Source organism: Mastigoproctus giganteus, chromosome 1 (assembly GCF_048544385.1).
Source record: "Mastigoproctus giganteus isolate SK-2022 chromosome 1, ASM4854438v1, whole genome shotgun sequence".
Classification (NCBI taxonomy): Eukaryota; Metazoa; Arthropoda; class Arachnida; order Uropygi; family Thelyphonidae; genus Mastigoproctus; species Mastigoproctus giganteus.
Genome location: NC_143575.1, coordinates 236,322,168 through 236,345,487, shown reverse-complemented (window position 1 = coordinate 236,345,487; position 23,320 = coordinate 236,322,168). Strand labels below are relative to the sequence as shown.

Sequence of the window (23,320 nt, the reverse complement as noted above, 5' to 3'; positions counted from 1 at the left end):
TCGGAAGATATATCTTCAATTTGAGACCAAATCTGTTAAGCCTATCGTACGCAATGGCTACAGCTAGCTGTACCTGTTGCGAAATTTTCGAAATTGGTAGCAGAGTTTTATTATTATTTATTTATTTATTTTATTTATTTATTTTTTTTTTTGGAACAAAGGACACGATTGTGCGAACGTGCAAACTGTTAATCAGCTAAATTGTTAATCAGAAAAAATGCCTTAGCAACTTAGACAACTATTTGTTTAACAGTTAACATTTTCTTGTGGCTGCATCTATGAAGCGAATGTTGAACTATTCTCGTTTGTACCACAAAACTGGCCCGTTCCGTAAAATGAAACTATTCGGAATTTTAAAATTTTACAACTTTGTGCACACCTAGGAAGGAATAGCTTCAATTTGAGGCCACTTCCAGCCCGATCGGACTGTCGAAAGAAAACGGTTTCGGTATTAAATATATACCCGTAGATTTTTCATTTTATTTCTGCAAGCAAAGTACAAAGAAAAAAAAAAAGGGGGGGGGGGAATCGTATTATACAATACCACAGGGTCTTATTACAGTATTGGCACACACACTTATATAATATTGTACATGTAAATGTCGAGAAAAACAAAACCTTCAGTTTTCGCCAAAATACTGATAGTTGAGAAAAACCAGTAACATCGTTGGATTCGGCACAAAATACATATAAGAAACAGTTAAATATAAATATAAAAACATAAATGTTTTTAGTGAATGTTATTTTTTATTATATGCCTGTTCATTGTGTTTTTAGTGGGTCTTAGTGACTTGTTCATTTACAGACGTGTAAACAAAATTTTACAGTAATCTAGACCCTCGTGGGTAACATAGTTGGGAGAATCGCGTCCTCCCCACACCGGGTGGAAAAGACCTGACCCATCGATGATGGGGAATTTTTATGGACCTTTTTCACAACGTGGCTGAGTTAGTCGGTTTCAGGAGACGGTAGCATGGTTTCTCTCCCGGAAACTCGAGTTTTTCGTCCAGAAAACAAAAATCGACCACAGAACACACGCATTACAGACAGTATACGCGGAGCAATATTGTCTTAGTCGCAGATGCTCCTAAAACCCCACTACTACTATTAATCTCGATAAGTGGCGCTAAGATATTTCTAGAAAGGTGTTGTTTCCTTAAAAAAGCTCGAGTGTATCTATTTGTAAAAACAATTTAATTTTGAAAAAACGTCGTAGGGAAAAAATATAAAAGTTAAAATTAGAACACAGCAATCACGAGAATAAAACAAAATCATATTCATGACTTGAGCGTGAGCTCAACAGGGGCACTATAGAGAATCAATTCGATATTCTAGTGATTATAGAAACAGGAACGACAGTGTTATATGGATTTTCCCTGCATTTTACAGACTGCGACCAAAGAGCTTCATTACGTATAGTTTATTTATGAAATCATATGTCGGATTACGTAAGAGTAATGCAAGCTTCGTAATGTGGGATCCTCAATGTGATCAAGTGCAAAATATGTCAATGCTCTTGTCCCATTTCGCTATTATCAGCTATTTCATTTTATTAATATTATTTTTAATAGAGAAATTCCTTTTGACCGCCACTGCATAATCAACAAACGTAACGCATGACATTAAGAGGCATGAGATTAGTAGAAATGCGAACTGTCAATATTTTTAAAAAGCCCTGCACGGGCAATCACCTGCATATTGCTGTAATGAAGTCGTACAACCCACTCACCTGTGAGCCTTTGTAACATAAGCCGTTTTCTCTTTCATTTCAGTGTCGGGGCCGCTATAAAATTTCCATTTCCGTTTCCTAGTTCCGGTTTCCGTCATAGGGTGGAGGTACAAGTAAATACTCTAAAAACATTTCCTACCACCGATAATTTGTGGGAAATGATATTACTGAAAGATTCCAGTACTTGCGTTATTCGAATTTCTCACAATACACGTAGACATCCGGGTAACATTTTATTATCAAAGGTAAGAGCTCAGCATTTATCATTTATATGGTTTCCTGCTCCCCCATTCATTTATAATTATTTATTGTGCAATTTTCTGAAATTTCTTTCGGCACTCATAAATTTAGTTATCTCTAACAAACGTTGGAAAATTTTTGGAGGTAACTCAAAAAATGACAAAAATTATCTCCAACAGTTAGAATCTTTTCTTCAGATTGAGAAAATCTGGATAGATTATCATTACTGGAGACGTTGCTCCCATGGAGAAAGCTTTATGAATCTTCAGAAGGAACCGGGGGGTCCTACTATTTCCTTAAAAAGCCTGATTCGGGGCTTAACGATTTAATTTCTATATCTCAAAGTTTAACGGTCCCTCTCTGGAAGACGTGCAACCACATAGGATAAGGCAGCCTAAACTCCAACCGAGGTGATTTTGGCAACCAGTTTCTTAAATCGCGCTTCAATACTAGGGAAACAGAGAATAAGGATGGTTTCAAAAGGAAATTTTTAAATGACGGCACATTAAAATGAAACAAAATCAAAGATAAAAAATGGGCGATCTTATCTTTCTTAATTGAAATTTAACAAAGGTCACAAATAAAATTTTTTATCACTTATCACTTCCTTTTCACTAAATCAGGCATATTTTTTATGTTCCCAATTGCTGCACTTTATACAAACCACATCGTCATTGTCACTCTGTACAAGATAGTGGTGAAGTCGCATTTAGAATATTGTGTTCAGGTTTGTAAGTCTGAAGAAAGATATAGAACTTCTAGTGAGGATTCAAAGAAGGATAACCATATTGTTGAGGGACTTTAATCGATGTCCATATGAAGAACGGCTTCGAATGTGCGTAATGCAAAGCTTGACAACTAACGACCATTATCATCTATTCTCAGTCTAGTGCCTCCTCTAGAGAAAGACCTGATTGAGGATACTGTTGCACATGGAAGACTGCTGCACAAATTGGAGCAGTGTGGCATTGGAGGCAAATTGCTGCTATGGATAAAGGGGTGGTTGAGGGGGAGAAGACAGAGAGTGGTAATCAATGGACACTGCTCATCGTGGACTAATGTTATTAGTGGAATCCCTCAGGGTTCAGTATTGGGTCCTTTATAGTTTTCTGTATTTATAAATGATATTGATGATGGTATATCAAGCTTAATGTCGAAGTTTGCAGACGATACGAAGGTTGGCAGGGTTGTCAAGGACACTACTGACACTATGCTGCTGCAACAGGATCTGGAAAGGTTGAGCAGATGGGCTGAGAGGTGGCAAATGAAGTTTAACATTGACAAATGTAAAGTACTACACATGGGAAACAGCAACCCCAGAGCAACGTATCAACTCTGTGGTACTACACTGACAGTGGTAGAGAATGAAAGGGACCTGGGGGTGGTTGTGCAGGCAGATATGAAGTTTTCTGAGCAGTGCAGACGGGCTGCAAGAGTAGCTCATGGTGTATTGTCAATGATATATAGGAATTTTTCTAGCAGGGATAAGGAGGTGATTATTCCCTTGTATACGGCAATGGTCAGGCCACACCTAGAGTACTGTATACAGGCCTGGAGACCTCATTTCAAGAACGATGTAGAGCTGCTGGAACGAGTACAGAGCAGGGTAACAAGATTAGTGAATGGAACAAAGGGGTGCTCTTACGAAGAAAGGCTTAAGTTTTGCGAATTACAGTGTCTGGAGACTAGGCAGCAGCGATGTGATCTGATAGAGGTGTACAAAGCCCTGAATGGTTTGAGCATGCTCAATGCTGATGGGATTCTTCCTCTTGCTCAGAATAATCACCTGAGAGGGCATAAATTCAAATTGAGGAAAGACAGATGTAGGTTAGATGTGTGGAAATTCGCCTTTGGCCTGCGGGTGGTTGGTAGGTGGAACAGAATTCCATCCCTTGTCGTGGAAGTTGATAGCCTAAATAAGTTTAAGGCTCGGCTGGACAGGTATTTCGAACGAACAGAGGGGTGAAGTGGAAGTGGTTATTTTTTATTTATTTATTTTACTTTAATTTTTTTGGCTGATGCTGCATAAGCTTGCTTTCTTGCATCAAATGCCTCTACTACTATGCTAATGCTAATGATAAAGCCCCTGAATGAGACCAGTAAAATAAACGGGGGGAGGTATATTTTCATTGGTAGGAGAGATAACAACAACAACAACTAGGGACCATAAATATAAAATCTTAGGTATTAACAGAATGATGGATCTCATGAAATTTACCTTCGGGCAGCATGTTGTAGATAAGTGGAATAAATTATCTTTCACGGTGGTCGAGGGGAGAGTTTGATAAAGTTCAATTGGATAGACACTTTTTAGCAATGGGAAATGCACGACTGATTGGAGAATTTTTCTTTTTTTTTTTGGCAGGTGCAGAAAAAGGCCGCTTCCTTGATCATTTAGAATATTTTCCACATTCAATTTTGAATACAAAAACCATTCTTCTGTGGACTGTGAGATCTGCTTGCTCTGTAATTTATATTTTTTGAGTTTCTGCATTGCAGCTGGCACTGCTCCCTTCACCAATCCATTTAAATTGAAAAAACCTGCTAGGGAAAATTACATTTATAGCTAGCACTCATTAAGGCCAATTTTTGGCCATATCTTGGGAACTTTTTTCCATATGCCCTTTTAGACACGTTACAATCTGAAATATAAATAAAGAAATCTTTATTTAAAGAGAAGACGTTTCCCAAATCGTATCGAGGTGATTTGGGATATTGACTCATCCGCCTAAAAACCAAACCTTTAGCGGTAAAGAGGGGGACGCAACACACATTGACCTCGTTGAGTATTTGCTCTGATATACACTTTTACACTGTATATAATTATATACAGTGTAAAATTACGTATATAATTATGTAGAAAATATAATTATCATTGCTCACTAAAGCAAAAGATCCTTACGGAAATTGCTTTGGAACAGCTTCAGTGTGGCCGTTTTACTTTTCAAGCTGCTAGCACTGCTCTCCTCTCACGGTTTACAAACCAATACCATTAAACATCAATCATGGAAACACTTTCTAGTTCAGTAAAGAACCATCAGATTTCAGTTAAATATAGCAGTTCTCTTTAAACTGGCAGTGGGACGATTTAGGAAACTTTCTCTTATATGCATTTGAAATTATTTGAAAGAACCCGAAACCAACTCATATCAGTCAAGATTAATTTCATAATACACTTTAGAAAACAATAAAAGTACTGCAATTGCAGTCATTGAAAATAAAATATTTCCAGCAACTAAGATAAAAAATGAAAACCTTTTTTTTTCTTTTACATTTACCAACGCTCAGATGGAGTGAACATAAAAGCCAACATCCGAAAAAATAAATGTTCTTCTTTGGACCTTTGAGTCCATGTATGGAGTCTTTAGTAAGCCCAGAGGAAGTTGAATTACACCCCACCCCACATACACAGAAAGATTTTTCTTCCCAGCGCTTGACAGTGTCGGTATCATTCTGGTCCGGCACTGTCACGCCTTAATAAGGTTTGATCAAAACAGTTTGCAGAAGAAAAAAATAATTCTTCCATGCTCTTAATGAAGTAATCCAATTTAGACTTGACATAATGAATTCTGGCACATTCCAGTTGGTGTGAAGAAATCCGGTGGAATGCAAACAGAAAGTTGATCGTGTTTTTTATTTATTTTTTTACATCGATGGGATCGTGCATCGAGAATTTTCTCCGCTGTCAAACCTTTCAATCAGCATTTTTACCGAGACGTTCCACAACAAGTAATCGTGGAAATGACTGAAAAATGGCACGCTAGTCTGTAAGTGTGATTTCTGGTCATGAGTAACAGGGATGTAATCTCCATCAGACACTCCCTGCTCTTCAAAATAAGCTCCTCTATGTTTTTCTTGTTCCCATAACTAAGATTTTGCACTCAAAGGGCTAGATCCATGAAATAACATTACACAGAATCCAGTAAAAATCATAGGAGGTACTAAAGGAGATCACAAAACTGGGGTCTAGATTTTCTTCCAATAGGAAAAGAACTGCTTAAGTAGGCTTTAAAGGGATTCGTCGGTGACAGCGCGAAATATTTCCAATCACACACACACGCGCACACATTATTACTACTTCAAGAACACACCTCACACAAAATATTTGAATTTATGTCCCTAATGTTTTAATACCGCTAAATGCAAGGTCTTACACTTGGGGAATAGCAATTCCAAAATAAATTATACACTTCATGGGGTTGAATTAAAAACAGTGGAGGAAGAAAGATATTTGGGAGTTGTGATAAGGGAAAATATTAAGATTTCTGAGCAGTGTAAACAAGCAACCAAGAAAGCCCATGGTGATAGGACACCATGTGGTTGCCAAGCTCCGTAGCCCACATAATCGGAGTCTTTCCTCGTACGGTCGACCTTTTGCAGAGATAGGGAAGTTATAATCCCACTGTTTAATAGGCAATTGTAAGGCTACATTTGCAATACTGTGTTCAGGTATGGAGACCTCATCTGAAAAAAGATATTGTGCTACTTGAGGGGGTCCAAAGACGGGCAGCTCGAATGGTGAGATCGGCAAAAGGTCGACCGTACGAGGAAAGACTCCCGATTATGTGGGCTACAGAGCTTGGCAACCAGGCACCTCAGAGGGGTTAGTAAAATGAATGGAGATGGAATTTTCACTGTTATAGAGAATTCCAGAACTCAGGGACAAAAACAAAATTCACATTGTAGGAAGTTTTCTTTTAGTCAACGAGTCTTTGATTTTTGGATCAAGTTGCCCTCGCAGGTAGTTGGGGCTGACAGTATGAATAAATTCAAAGATCAATTGGATAGTTACCTATATAAGGAGGGAAGCATATAATTTGTATTTTCTTATCTACTTTTTTTTGCAAGTGCAGCAAAAGTATGGCTTTCGTGCACTATATGGTGAATGCTATTACTATTATTAAAAAGTAATTTTTAGGAATAATTACAAAGAAAAGTAATTACACACTAATTTTATCACAGCCACACTAATAATACAACTAGTAGTTTTAAAATATCATTTGGAATAAATCATAAAAAATTTAATATTCTAAATACTCTTAATGTTGTAATTAGTATCTAATTTAATACCAACCAAAGTGAATTTTGGTTAGAGTGATACGTACCTGCTGAGTTCCGCATCGAGGAAATCCATGTGGGGGACTCATTTTCAAGGAACTGATAGTCCCTCCATTGCCATCATAGAAACAGGAGTCGTAGAAGCCGTATGTATAAATTCTTCCGTTAAATGGCTCTTGGGTCTTCAGAGTAAACTCTATTCCATCTGGGGAGCACGACTGGCTCACTGCCAAAAAAGAATACATTATACACTACATAATACGATAAAGCATAAAGCCATAAAGTAAGATCCTAAACCAACGTAAAATTTTTATCTCAACACAAAAATGCACTTGTTCTAGAAACAATAACAAGAAATTTAAAAAATTAGATACACTGATTGGTCACTTTCGTAGGTGCATCTACCTAATAACGAATAGCTGATTCAGTTGATCCCCTTTCGGGGATCTACTTGCTTCAGTTGATTAATTTGTAAATTTGATCTCGTTTTAATATGACATTATAATTAATTTTTATTTCGTAATATTGAAAAAATCCAAACATTCTTTGATACACACCTTATTAATTCACTTATTTATGATATATAAATCCTCTGAATTTGTTCAAAAATTTTAATAATGTCTGCTTACATGACAGAGAACAACTGTATAATTATATTTTTTCAACTTAAAATCAATACTGGGAGGGTTCTTGTATTAATCGTTATGTTATGTCATATTTCCAGTTCCGAAGATTAATTTTCACGATGGCAGTTCGCGTATGTACCGATTTTATTTTTGAATAAAAAATCGGTACATATGCGAATTTTTATGAATATTACTATATTATGCATCACTATGTAATACTGTATTACTATATGAAACAGTTTCTGCTAATTATTTTTTCGAATTTATTTTTATACTGTTTTAATAATACTAATTAAAATTTTTGTGCTTTTATCGGTAACATTCAATAATTATCTTTTTTTATAATAGTTGTAGATGTATTTCAATTGACTGATTTTACCATTTTCGCTGCCTCCATTATGGTATCCTATTTTTAACGAAAGTTTTATACATCCTAATACGATAATCTCCCATTTGCAAAAGCTCTTTTAATTAATTATATTTTCATTTTTTTTAATAGTGAAGTCTTCTACTTGATTACTTGCTAAGCATAATTTTTCGCATTATTTATTTGATTTTCTCTGCCCCCCCTACTGGTCAATGCATAATTAGGCCTTTGCTATTTTTTAAAATTTATTTCATTTTATTGTTATATATTTTTCTACAATTTCTTGATATTTAATTTATTAACTATTAAATTATTCATTGGAACTGTACGGATTGTGATGAAATACTTCGTGGAGTGACTTTGTATCATGAAATTAAGGCGTCGAAGCCAGTTTTGATTTTCCGCAACGTATTAGGCGAATAATCTAAACTTGGTAACGCGTGAATCTCTCAGTTTATCTGCAGTTTGTGTAAATCAGCGAGGGTTAAACAGAAGATAAGATATTTAGTGAGCTTCGTCGCATTTTAAAATGGGCAATTTAGCGAGTAAATTTAAGTAAATTTACATCATCATCAGATATTTTTAATATTTCGTGGGTTTCAACAAAGCCCAATATGAAAAACAGCTGTTGGAGAAGATGATGTTTCGTTCGAAGACTTTTCAGTGGTTTACAAAGTTTAAATAGGGACGCTTGTCCGCAGAAGATGATTCTCACTCTTTTTATTTTTATTTTTTTAAGTTAATTTAAAATTTACAATTTTCAAAAAATCACAAATACACATTTATACGTAAGTATTTATAGTAGTCATATAAAGAGATAGTAAGAGAGCACGTTCATATGGAATGAACAGAAAATGAAAATAATAATATGACTGAATCCAGAGCAAGAGGTAAAGGTGTTTTCATCTTGACTGTCAGACCACGAACAATGATTAAAATGCATACTGTAGTGACAATCATAAATGCGCAAGCGCACACACACACAAAGAATTGTGATTATTGATATTAGTGCTAGTATAGGAAAATGATGCAAGAAAGTAAGCATATAAAACATCGGCCAAAAAAAAAAAAAAAAAGTTTCCTACATCATCTGTTCATCCCCTCCGATAATTATATAATTTGGCTAGTTCTTCCTTGAATTTCTTCAAACTACCCACTTCCAAAAGAACAATCAGCCACCGGCTGGTTGAAGGCAAACTTCCGCATATCCATCCTGCAACCATCCTTCCTCAATTCAAATTTATGCTTTCCTCATATTTGCAGTATTAACAAGAGATAGAATCCCATTAACACTGAGTTTTCTCAAGACATACAAAGCCTTGAATGCCTCAATCAGGTCACTGCACAGATGTCTAGTCTCCAGACGCTGCAATTTGAAGATCTGAAGCGTTCTTGGTAAGCTCACCCTTTTTTTCCCTTTACAAATCTCGTTGTCCCTCTCTTCACCTGTTCCAGCAGATCTACATCCTTCCTAAAATAAGACCTTCAGACCTGTGTGCAGTACTCAAAATGCAGCCTAACCTTGTACAATGGGATTATCACCTCCATATTCTGCTAGAAAAAGTTCCTGTATATCATTAACAAAACCTCATGAGCTGCCAGGACATCTTCATTTTCCAATACGCTGAGTGTAGTACCGCACAGTTAGTATGTTAATCTGGGATTACTGCAACCCATATGCAGTACCTTGCATTTGTCAATGTTAAACTTCAACTGCCATTTCTCAGCCCATCGACCCAATTTTTCTAGACCTTGTTGCAATAGCTTACCCTGTTTACTGTCATTAACCGCCCTGTCAACCTTTGTATCATCTGCAAACTTAGACATTAAGCTTGATATACCTTCATCGATATCATTAATAAAAACAGAAAACAATGATGGGCCAGCACAGAACCCTGGAGGACTTCACTAATAACATTGGCCCGCGAAGAGCAGTGTCCATTAATAGCTACTCACTGTCTTCTCCCACTCAATCATCCCTTTATACATAGCAGCAATTTGTCTCCAATGTCACACCGCTCCAATTTGTACAGCAGTCTTCCATGTGCAACAGTATCAAAAGCGTTCCAGGAATCCAAATCGGTTCCTTCCTCAGCAGATGTTATCGTGCGTCCAAGATCTAGATGTCAATTTCAACAAGTTTGATCAGGATCGACATTATAGAAAAAGAATACTCCGTAGTGGGTGGCCAAGGCCACCAATATTATAATTTGAGTCACGATCAATGTTGCTCAATTCAATGTATATTGTTGTATATTATTCACTGTATCGAATAGTATAATTATTCAATAATTATACTATTCGATGTACAGTATATTCTTATTTTATGTATTTTGTGACTAATGTTCTGTAAACTCACTTAATGTTTAGTATACCCAATTCATTTATCCATTTTTTAATACTTTATTTAACTTATTCATTATTATTGTACTCTTATTTTTTTTTTTTGGTTTATTCAGGCAACTTTGTCTTTATATTACATTATTAACCCCTGTGCCGTGATGGGCAGTTGCAACTGCACTATTATGTACATCACTATCTCTCTGTTGCAATAAAGATTTCTCAAATATATATATATCAATTTGCTTTAATTTCCTTTGTTACAGCATCACAGTATCCAATCAGATTAGTCAGACAAGCAGCACCTTAACAAATCCTTGCTTCCTCGCTGTGATTGAAGTATAATTGCATTCCTATCTAGATGCATACATCTTGCATTATATCTTTAACTGGTAAGCTAACAAGGTCTGTAATGTGGCTTCCCCTTTTTGAAATGGGGGATACATTCGTATATCTCCAGTCCATAGGGACTGCTCCTAAATCCAAAGATGCGCTCATAATTATGCTGCGTCCCTTAATATAGCTGGATAGATTTCATCCACCCCAATTGCCTTTCTTACGTTAAACTCCAACAATTTTTCTTCCACTTTCCTCTCAGTTATTACAAAATCATTTAGCCCCCTGTTAGATTTTGATAAACCCCTGGCACCCCATTCCCTAAAGAATTCATCAGAAGTGAATGCAGGTACAAGATATCTATTCAGTTTGCCAGCTACCTGAGCAGGGTCATCAACAGTCGAACCATTGATATCAAGTGTATCAATGTGGTTCAGCCCCTTCTTTCTACTGTTAATATAAGTAAAGAAGTCTTTGCTGCTTTCCTTGGCGTTCTTTGCCAGATACTTCTAGAAATCTTCTTTGGCTTGCCTAATCTCCTTTGTTACTCGATTACAATACAATTACAATTATTGCGATATTTATTTTTATAATGTGCTTTAAACTGCTTATTTAAACTTATTCTGAGGTTATTTTATTTATATTAATTTTCATTTTCTGCTTTAATCCCCAAATAAACATAGGATTATATTATATTCGTATATAGGGCTTAAAGTTTATCTAAGGGCCACATACTAGTCCTCTTACTGTCCGGCTATTTTCTCCAACCCAGGAAATGAGCTGGATAACTAATAACTTGGATTTCCCCAGTCATTGTTTTCTTATTATTTCCGAATTCTTTGCTTATTCAGACAGCTTTAATTTGTAAAATTCCGCTTGGATAATTAAGTTTTATTCATCATCATCATCAGCCATTTTCAATCCACTGCAGGATGAAGGCCTCTCCAGCAACTTTCCAGTTCCTTCTGTTTTGAGCACTGGCCATCCATTTACTACCCTAAGTTTTATTAAAAAGTGTCAAATGGAAATTCATATGGTTATACGAAATGAAATATATTTAGAAATGCTAATACTACTTTAAGAGACTGCTTCCAAGGAGCAAACAGTTAAGATTTAATTAGAAAGAATGTACAACTCACGATGAAAAATATATAATTTAAGAACAACATTTGCTTTGTGACAACATTACAAATTTCCATTATTTCAAATTTTGAAATAATGGAATTGAAGTTATAGAAAACAAACTTGTGCAATGTGCTTATCAAAACCGCTTTGATTAACAATTAAACTTAAAAACTTCATTAAAAATGCAGTATGAATTCACTATACAAATTACAGTTAAAACCATAAGCACAAAAGAGTCTCTTACCCAGAAAGATTGCAAGAAAGTTCTGTATTGCAGCGTCTGAAAACTAGACACCTGCAAAGAGACCTGAGATTTAAAGCTTTGAACGTGTTGGGTAAATCAAATTCTGATGGCATCCTTACTCTTTCTCAATGGGGACCTTCCATTTCTTTTGGCTTAGGACCTGATCATGTCTAAATCCAGCCCTGGTTGTAAGGCAGATGTGCAGAAATTTGCTCTCAGCCAGTCAGTAAAACCTTACAAAATGAAATCCAAACAAATTCTATTGTGTGAATATCAAAATCCAATTAAGAGAAAGACACGAGAGAAAGTGTTTCAGATTTACAACGTATCAATGAAGGGTAAAAACCTTGCACCTTCCGGGTTCCTGGGCTTTTCTGTTCGTGCTTTTGTATTTTCCAATTTATTTTCCATAGAAGCAAAAGAAAAGTTGTCTCTAATGAGACAACTAACGAGACAACATGAGCAATTCATGTTGTCTCACTTATCAGACTCTTTAATCCGAGTCTCAAATTAGCAAGAGGATTTTGTTTTTAAATATATTCGTACAGGCATCAAAAAATAAAATACAGTAGACTCTCGATTTTCCGGGATAGATGGTAAAAAACAAATCCCGGATAATTGATTTCCCAGTTAATCCAAAAATACAAAAATCCCCGACATACGTAAGAGATATGTTCCAGGACTTCTTACTTCGTCGAGTTTTACATAATTCGGGAATGACTAATAACATATTGCTACTATATTATTATTGACAAATCTGAATTCTGCGCGATACTTGTTAATGTTTGGCCATTTTCATACATCCTTATTAGTTTAATTTTCTGATCCAAATCGATGGCTTTCCTTTTGTTGATTGATTTACTAGTAGCGCTGTCACTTATTCTCTTAGTCGACACCATGATAACGGTGAAGCTGAAATTTTCTGAAAAGAACTTCACAGGGTTAAGGGGGAAACACACTATTATCACCTCCCGCGAACTCACATTTTACTAAAGCACATTTCTGGAGGTCACTGCCATTAAACAACTTTCACCTTCCGTGTTACTGGGCTTTTCTGTTCGTGCATCTAATTATAAACTGGTAGTAAACTCGATCTTATTGCATTTGCGATAATACCGATTGCTGGAATTTTGTGGGTTTTTACATTATTGTGGTGAAATGTGTCCCCTTCACTGAAATCTTCAGTCATATATATATAAAAAAAAAAAACATAAATAAATTGTAAGAACCTTCTCTTCTTTCCTATTTTTTTTGCTTGTTACTCCGTATCTCGCTTGTGCAACTTGTGCGTGCCGTGATCGTCGTTATTGATTGCTTATTTTATTTATTTATTATTTTTGTTTGTTTTAAATTTTACAATCTTAAAATAAAAAAAAAATTGAGTGAAAAAACATTTACGTAAAACCGTAGTTACGTAAGTCGGGGACTTACTGCATCGAAAAATGTTCAGCAACCTAAGTAAAAAATATGGCGATAGATAAAAAACTTACCACGCACTACTCGCGTGTCCAAATACGATGCTTCCCTTTATTTTTTGCGATGTCGACTTTAAGTCTAATAGCTTCCCTTTATTTTTTCGATGTTGCATATGGTTTGGTGACCAACATTATAATGGTTCATTAGAGATTTAACAGATGCACCGTTTTCAAACTTTTGAATAATTTCAAGTTTTTGTTTAACTGGAAACGCAACTCTTTTGCGTTTACCCATTATTTTCGAGATTTCTAAACAAAAAAAAAAAAAAAAAAAAAATTCTTACACCCCTGACATAAATAGTGAAACAAAATTTGTCCTTTTGCGCTGCAACGGAACACAACAATCGACGCGACGCCCTAAAACAAACTAAATGTTTGGTCTCTCTCTCTCTCTTTTTTTTTTTTTTTTTTTTTTTTCTTCTTTTTTTTTGAGCGGCGGTTGTGAAGACAGCGGGGATTGCAAGTTAATAGGTACACTAATCTCCCAATGACGACTTATGATGCCGCTTGTCGCTTATTTACGACTTGCAAAAATCTGTTTATACCTATTCTAGTTATTACTTGAATTTTTTGATTTCGGGTTGATTTTTTTTTTTTTTTTTTTAATTTGGAGTCTTGAAATGTCCCGGTTAATCCGATCCCAGTTAATCGAGAGTCTGCTGTACGTTAATTATTATTTTTACATATTTTTAAGATTTCATCAAAATCTTATAAACATCGATTTTAAAACATTTTAAATACTTTTTAATTATATAACTTGACATATCGGTAAATTACGAATGTTTACCTCAGATTATCGAGATCTTATTATATTTCTTAATAGCCAAATATAGAATTTTAGATTTTTTTTTTTTATTTTTTCATAACCTTCAATTTTCGCAGATGGCACAGTGGTTATAATCACCGTCCTCCACACTAGTTGTGAGAAGGCCTGTCAATAATATTAATAATTTTTATTGGCTTCTTTCACAACGTGGCTGAGTTAAGCTGTTTCAGACAAGGGTTGAATGGTTTCATCTCCCAGAAACCGGTTTTTCCTCCAGCAAATTGGCCATATACGCAATTTACAGACAATATACTGATGCATCATAACCTTTGTCCCTTAACACGCACGCACTCACGCACACCCATGTCATTCAACAGCCCATTACCAGGTCAGTTTAAAACTTTCGAAATATTTTATCTGCAAATTCCTTAATAATTAATTTTAAATCTTAGTTTTAGTTGTTTATGTTTCACTATAACTTTGGTGTTGGAAATGATCAGGGCCGTGCAAATTGTGGGTGAATTGGATGCGCCGCACCAGGGCCCCTGTTCTAAGGGAGCCCTAATCGAGGGAGACATCAAAGTCATAAATAAACGAGACCCCCTTAATCCCTTTTGCATCTGGGCCCCAAATACCTTTGCACGGCCCTGAAAATGATACATCAATAACTGGAGAGGGACCATTTTTGAAGGAAACAAAACACTAAACTCTTAAACGTCTGGTATTCTCTTTTATACTAGTGAATCTAGTGATGATCTGTCATTGTTGGAAGCACTTCTGGAACTCCTGCTCTATTATTTTTTTAGTGCTTCTTTCGATATTAGTTGGATCTCAAAATGTCATTAAATCCCTTTCCATGGAGATTCAGTCTTGAAAATGACATTACAGGAAGCTAGATCCAAGGATCTTGGAGGATGGGGCCAAGCGCTTGGCAAGGACCTTAGTCGAAAGTATTAGTATTAGTATTAGTATTAGTAACGGCCGTATGGTGCAAGAAAGCCTATGGCTTATGCTGCACCAGCCAAAAAAAAAAAAAAAAAAAAAATCCGAACAAAACAATGATAAAAACAAAAAATAAGTAAATAACTAAATAATAATAATTAATAAATAAAAAAAATAATAATAAAATAAAAAATAAATAAAAAGGAAATGAATCCTATCATCCTATGCGCTTCCCTACCCGAAAGTACTATCCAGATGACCTTTGAATTTCCCCAAACTGTCGGCCTCTACCACCCATGAAGGCAACTTATTCCAATAATTTATAACTCGCTGGCTAAAATAAAACTTCCTGCAGTCCAATCTAAACATTTCCCCCCGTAACTTGAATTTATGTCCCCTAGTTCTAGCATCATTTATAATCTTGAAAATTTCGTCCTCATTCATTTTACTGATGCCTCTCAGAGCCTTAAACACCTCAATCAAATCTCCTCTAAGGTGTCTAGTTTCCAAACTCTGCAACCCACATATTCGAAGTCTTTCATCATAAGGACGCCCTTTTGCCGATCTCACCAGGCGAGTTACCCTTCTTTGCACCCTTTCAAGAAGCTCGATGTCTTTCTTTAGGTGCGGTCTCCATACTTGAACACAGTATTCCAAGTGTGGTCTAACATAAGCCTTATATAATGGGATTATCACGTCCCTATCTCTACTTGCAAAAGTTCGATAGATCATCGATAGGACACCATGGGCCTTCCTTGCAACCTGTTTACAATGCTCAGAGAATTTGATGTCTGACCGTATCGTAACACCCAAGTCCCTTTCCTCCAGTACTGGGTTTAGTTGAACTCCACCAAGTGAATACGTTATTTTGGGATTACTGTTTCCCAGGTGTAATACCTTACACTTTGTTGGATTAAAGCACAGCTGCCATTTTTCTGACCATTCCTGAAGTCTATCTAGGTCTCTCTGAAGAAGCTCAGCTTGACAGTGATCATTAACTACTCTACCAATTTTAACGTCATCTGCAAATTTAGACATCACGCCCTCTATCCCTTCATCAATGTCGTTTATGAAAATTAAAAACAACAGTGGCCCTAATACTGATCCTTGGGGAACCCCACTTCTTACATCAACCCAATCTGAGGAATAGCCATTTATCACAACCCTCTGCCTCCTGCCCTGAAGCCATCCTTCTATCCATCTAAGGATTTTCCCAGTGATTCCAACCTGTTCCAGCTTATAAAGCAACCGCTCATGTGGGACTGAGTCAAAAGCTTTGCTGAAATCTAAATAAACAATGTCGAAATTATTCCCTAAATCCAGCTCGAGAGTGACCCTTTCGAAATAGTGAACCAGATTTCTTAAACATGATTTTCCCTTTACAAAACCATGCTGAGTATCCTTGAGAATTTCAAGTCGATCCAAATGATCCTGAATTCCACCCTTGATCATTGCCTTCATGATTTTCCCTACTACTGAAGTCAGACTGACAGGTCGATAATTTCCCACTTCACTTTTAGAGCCACCCTTATGTATGGGAGATACATTTGCACTTTTCCAATCCAAGGGAATCTCCCCAGAGTCTAGTGATGCTCGCATAATTAGCCTCAATGGTTCAATGCACTCGCTTGCCGCCTCTCTTAAGATTATAGGGTATATTCCATCAACTCCAGGAGCCTTACTGGTCTGTAGGCTCGAAAGTTTTTTCATTAAATAATCTTGCGAAATTTCAATATCATTAATTACATATTTTTTAACTTCGCTCCCACAATTTCCCATTGCCACAAAAGGCTTTTCATTTGTAAATATCGATGCAAAATAACTGTTGAGTTATTATATCGATGCAAAATAACAGAAGAGCGGAGGTTAGCGCCAAAATGATCCCAAAGTATACACTATCGTCATCCTCATGGAGCAGAACTCCTTGATGTTATTAATATTTCATAATTTACAGATTCTGTTCAGTTTTCATTTCCTTAAATCTTTTCCTATTATTTTAATATATCTCATTATATTTCTCAAAGTTTTAATGAACTCTTATGGAAATGGTATTAATGTGATTTCTGCAATCATAACAATATCTGATATTACACAAAGATTGTAACCAAATAATTTTATTTCTGAAATAATTTCAACATGTGCAAACTAGTCAGCAATTTGTAAGAAGATAATTACATGCTGAAAAGTAACCCGGAAATGCCAGTACCTGCTACACTTCCTTTACAGATTTCCTGTTGACAACAATTAAAACTGGAATCCTGTAACTCGTTCTGTTTTCAAAAGGTGAAACAGTGGATAACGACCTTGTATACATTCCTTTAAAACAATACGATTGTTTTAGATTTTTGATTTGAACAGTTTACCTTTACCCGAAGGGTAAATATTTTCGAACATTTGCTTTCAACGTTACAAAAATCAGAAATTGGTAATAAGAAATATAAATAGTAATAAATAGTAATTATTATTATTATTATTTGGAAAAAAAAATTAAAAAATTTATATTCGTAATGTTCCAATTTGATATGAACTAAAAGGCAATGGAAGACGTATATAGAATCTAATAAAATTCCATTTATATTATTTACCATCAATGCAGCCTACTGCACCTCTTGCTGTACCATCACGTTCGTAATAATCATATTGAGAATTCTGTTCGAAATGAGTGGGGTTAGTAAGCTGGAGCTGCCTCGTGTCTTGATCACTGAGTTCACAATTATCTGGAACTATACTCCTATAAACAGAAAAAATAATTTCTCCTTAGTACCTTATTTACAGGGTGTCCGATCAAACTAAAAAGAACAAGAACAGTCATGTAAAAGGTATTATTTTGACGTACTTCAAAAAAAGTTAATACAGAAGTACATAATGGCAATGCATCATTTTGTTGTGTGAAGTACTCGGGCATGTGCAGACATTGAGTTTACTAGATTCTGGATCACTGCACGATGTCCAGGTCTGTGTGGGTCATTGCTGTAACTCATCCATGTTCGATGACCGAGGAGCCTGTTGCGTCGTTCGGTGCCTACATACTCCCATATGTACGCTATAACGTTGATGTCAGTGCACATTAACTGACAAAGCAACTAAAGCTATGAGGAGTCAGCGTTTTGTGTCTGTAATAGCGTGATTTTTCGGTCGGTCTGCCTGTTTTCTGGACCAAAGCTGAAGTTTCGAGATATAAAACCATGCAATCCTCATCCGAGGCCGACTAACTTGGCCACGTTGCGAAAAAAAAAAAAAAAAAAAAAAGCCAATAAAGGTTCCTCCTGAGACGAGATTCGAACCGGGGCCTTTTCTGTGCGGTGTGGGAGGACGGTGACTATTGCAAGAAGGGCCTATAACATTCATATCGGAACTGTAGGGTTCCACATCGTGTGCTGTAATTTTTAAAACTAACGCCTATTCAATAGGAGAAGCCTGGTTGAAAATGATCGAGTGACATCGCAAGTAGCTGATACATTGTACTGCATCTATTTACTGCTGGAAACGATATAAAATTTTTCATTGACAATAATATTAAGGTTCAGACAGATTTTAAAGCGCATTACTGAGTTAGGCCGATCTGTTTCCAATTCCCCCACTCCAAAGATCAATTAAACTTGGTCTTATGTCCAACTTGGAGACAAAAACCGTTATTCGCAAGTTGTCAATATCTTTTTAAATAGCATGGCATCACCCAATTGGCGAATCCAATATGCATTAAAAATCTGAGACCTCCAGGATAGCTCTTTGAAAGCTTTTTGGCTTCTCATCACCCGGAGGGTTACCTCTATTAAGGTATTTATGCCGAACGTCTGAACAATTGTTTCCAGTCTAAGTGAACAACAAACGGTGTATGGGAGATCTTCCATTAAAACACATAACAACCGTTATGTGTGCATTCCTCCAATAACTCGGAGTATGCATTCAACTCCCATTCAAAATTTCTGAAATTGGGTGGGAAGGGGAGTATGTAGTATTTGGAGAAATAGTGTCGTAAGGGTGGGTAATATACCCGAAAACTGGGGGAGCAAAGGCTGGGATTCGAAAAAGTTTTGTTTTTCGTCCAGAAATAGGTAAAGCGATTAAAAAATACACACGGCAAACAAACACAGTACTGTATACTGACGCCTTATAGCCTCAGTTATTTTTGCGCATTTAACATAGATACAGTATTTCCGAAAACATGTAAAATCGATAAATTATTTAAAAATCAATAAATGGTAACTTAACAATTCGATTTTGTTGTTTTTAATATCCTAGACGATTCCCGTATAAGAATTATTAATATGTATAATTAACCACTCTTTTACCAAGTGGAGTTTTTAATATACAGTATATTTTATTAAGCATAGCCTAAACTAATATATACAATTGTGTGACGTTTCGGGTATCTTGCCGAAACCCATCATGAGACCGTGCTGCTGACCGCCGAAATGGGTATTTCTCTTCAGGTCTTCAGCAGCACTGTCTGATGATGGGTTTCGGCAAGATACCCGAAACGTCACACAATTGTATATATTAGTTTAGGCTATGCTTAACAAAATATACTGTATATTAAAAACTCCACGTGGTAAAAGAGTGGTTAATTGTACATATTAATAATTCTTAATGGATAACAACCACGTAACGTCCTTCCCCAACTATATGAGATTCTCGTATACCTATAATTTCAGTACTTTTTTCTTAAATTTAATTTATTTCATTAACCAACTGCCCAGTGAAATTAATTGCGCCTAGACAAACTAATGTTAACAAATGCTGTTGTAACAAGAGGCAACAACAGAAATATCAGCTGCAAATCTCTTTTACATCCATTAAAAGAAATATGATAACTGAAGGTTCATAACTAGGAGCAACGGCAAAAATAAAATAAAACGTAAATCATCAAAGTTAAAAAAGATTGAACAAATATATTTTTTCCCTTTAATAGTTCTTGGGTCTGTAGACATTATAATAGTTAATTGGACTATTACACTTTATATTGATGAGCACAAAAAGTTCAATTGGTTTGTTCCCTTTGGTTCATAAATAGTTCCATAGTTTAATTAAATACTTAAAAGACTTACTTGAAATTGAAGGAGGCACATATAAATTCCCTCTCTTCGCTGCAAACTTTCTCACATTCTTCGACTCTCTCCACTCTTAGCACCCGACGGGTATAAAACCCTCTTAAACGAAGTCCGAAACCAACTTTGCGAAAGGAACCGCCACCAAATCCAGGCTTACAAAGTTCGTACGTTCCACTAGGGTATGGTCCAGTCTGCTGAACTGGAGGATAAATTCCTTGTCCAGAAAATCCCACACCATGAACGGGACCAAAATTTCCACCACCGTAGCCACTGCCATATCCAGTTCCATGACCATGGCCAGCATACGGTCCACCATATCCATGACTAGGATTATAAGGATCCGCTTGTCCAGGAGGATAACCACCACCACCTAATCCTCCATGGCTTCCATAGGGATTACCATATGTCCCTCCTGCTCCTCCGCTTCCATAACTTCCTCCATAATTCCCTCCGTATCCTGCTTGCTGTTGCTGGGTCCATCCGAAGCTAGTTCCGTGTCCACCGTAGCCACTCTGCCCATGTACGTTTGGCCCATATCCTTGTCTGTTAGCAAAAGTGCTTCCACGATAGCCAACATTCCAACCTAAAAAAAACAACAAAACAATTATAAATTACACAAAAACGTGCATTTTCCTATTTTCCTAACAGTTTTACAGAAAAGTGTGGAAAACTCTCTGTCATGTGTATTTTTCTACTGCAGACAACGGAGTGTCCCAACAAGATATGCGTTATACTTAGTGTGTCCTAAATGCTATTACATAGGTAAAAATACTATCAAACGCGTAATACAAAAAAAAAAAAAAAAAAAAAAAGAAATTCACTGTCATTACTCTGCATAGTCCATGGAGATATTTTTAAAACGCAGTTATTTGGCATCAGTCGGCAGTTTATTTATGAGACGTATCTGCGTAATGTTAAAAGGTTAGTAGTAGAATTCGATGAAATCCATTTCGAAGGACAGTGGGCATCCCAATCAGGAATATGAGTGTATATCAGGTATATCAGTCGGCGGCTGATTAATTAAATTATTATTATTTATTATAATTAATTAAATTAATTTTAATTAATCTCTATGCCCAGATAATACACAAAATGGAAAAAGGTCACTGTCCTGTCTCAGTTATGATTTGGTTCCGGAGGTAAGGAGAAAAGTACAAAAGCATACCAGCAAAGCCATTCTAGGAAAAGTACTTTAGTCTCTTTGGATATTCCAGCAAAATTATGTGCCTGTTCACAAATCAAAAACCACCGCTCAGCAATCTAAGAAAATAGCTTCATACGAATCGATTGATTACAAACAGTAGGCAGAGTAAAAGTGCATGGCCAACAGGTATCGCAATATGAAGGATCTGAAGCGGTCCTCGACAATACGCAAATCTTTAAGATACTGCTGTTGAAGGATTGTGTATAAGCGTAAAATATTTTAACGAGCCTTAGATGTAATCATGTAATAACTGTGGTGTGCAAATAATTTTTTTTTAAATGAATGTGCAAAGGCCGCCGTAGCCTAGTGGTCAGGCGTGCGGGTGCATAAGTACACGTGCATTGAGTGACTGGCGTTCAAGCCCGTGACTGCTGAATACAGTGCTGTTTCTTGTATTCTGTGTATTTTGTAAACTCCTCTGACCGTTTGGTCGTCCTGGAGTATAAGCAGAAAATTTATTTATTTTATTTTACTCTCTATCATAGTATTTATGACAAGGTTAGGTAGACTAAAGCCTGAAGAAAAAGAAGAGATAGAAATGAGATATATAAAAAAAAAAAAAAAAAAAAAAAGGCGAAGTATATGCATGCATATACTCGTACACAGGGGAGAGAGAAAGAGAGAGAGAGAGAGAGAACGGCTATTAGTAGACAATGGTTGAAATTCAATAATGATTAAAAGCTTCTTTGAATAATAGATCAATAATATCATTACTGAAAAAAAATTATTTCAATCAACCTGTTGCTTTTCTCTTAAGTCAGGGGTTCCTAACTGGAGAGGTGTAAAAGTCGCCCAAAACTGAATTTTGTGTATTTCAGTTACAAATTTTGCAATTAGAATAAGGGAGTTGAGTTAGCAGGACAAAAAAGGCGGGGTAACTGTGGGTTAAGGTTAGTTTAAGAACACCTGTCTTAAGTAGAGTCTGGATGTGTAATAACACACACATGCATCTAAGGTGGCAATAAAAAAATAATAAACAAACAGTACGCTTAAAATGTGACATTATTAAAAATCTTTCATCGGATTTTCAATTTATTCATTTTCTTTGCTTAGTAAAGTAAGAGTTCAATAGAAATTTGTATAAGAAAGTTCTTCTAAAGCAGGCAAATGCGATATTAACAAGCAAAGCGGTCAAGCAGTTTCTAAGAAAAGCACAAATGGTGGGTATCAACTAGAAGCTTGAATTGATTTCTCTCCGATAGAAATGTGGTCCATGCTTGCATGCACGTGCTACTACTTTGCCCTAATGGCGGTACTTACTCGGATGAAGGACATAGGTGTTGTAGTACTTGTCGTCAAGCATATGGAGAGGTCCTGACTCACTGGGCGTATGGCTACTGAAGCGACAGGAGAGGTGTTGAGAACTGTATTCAACGGAGTAACAGTCCTGTTTGTAGCGACGCATGCATTCGTCCACACACTGCTGGAAGGTGTACACCTTGAGCTCTACTTGATGCGATATGTCCAGTCTCTTCCGACGATAGCATTCGAAAGTGGCATTGCTGATAACGGCGTCTGTGGACGATAGTAGTACCGTATCTCAATTTGACGCTCTACGGTTAAGGTTCTACAATAGCTAAACTTTTTACAGCCATGTCCACACATGGATATTTACGCGAAGTTATTGATATCCCGTCGTTCCAACGTAAAATGTACCACAGAGATTCCAGTTACTTCTAGAATCTTTCTGATGTTCTTCCTATTTGATGTACTGTATTATGGAAGTTTGAATATTCAACATCATTGCAATTAATGTGCTGGGAGCATTATAATTCATACACTGCCAAGCCAGTAATCAAAATAATCTACTCATTCTA

General features: G+C 36.2%; 1 protein-coding gene across 1 annotated transcript in view; it reads right to left on the bottom strand.

Annotated features, from left to right (window-relative positions):
* The window catches only part of LOC150091663 (uncharacterized), a 61,809-nt gene that overhangs the window by 15,526 nt on the left and 22,963 nt on the right, over nt 1-23,320 (bottom strand). Inside the window, exons 6-8 of the mRNA XM_090369156.1 lie at nt 20,297-20,882; nt 17,834-17,979; nt 7,075-7,253 (exon numbers count right to left, since the gene is read on the bottom strand). Of these exons, the coding sequence (XP_090225282.1) occupies nt 7,075-7,253; nt 17,834-17,979; nt 20,297-20,882 (911 nt within the window). The remainder of the gene's footprint in view (nt 1-7,074; nt 7,254-17,833; nt 17,980-20,296; nt 20,883-23,320) is intronic.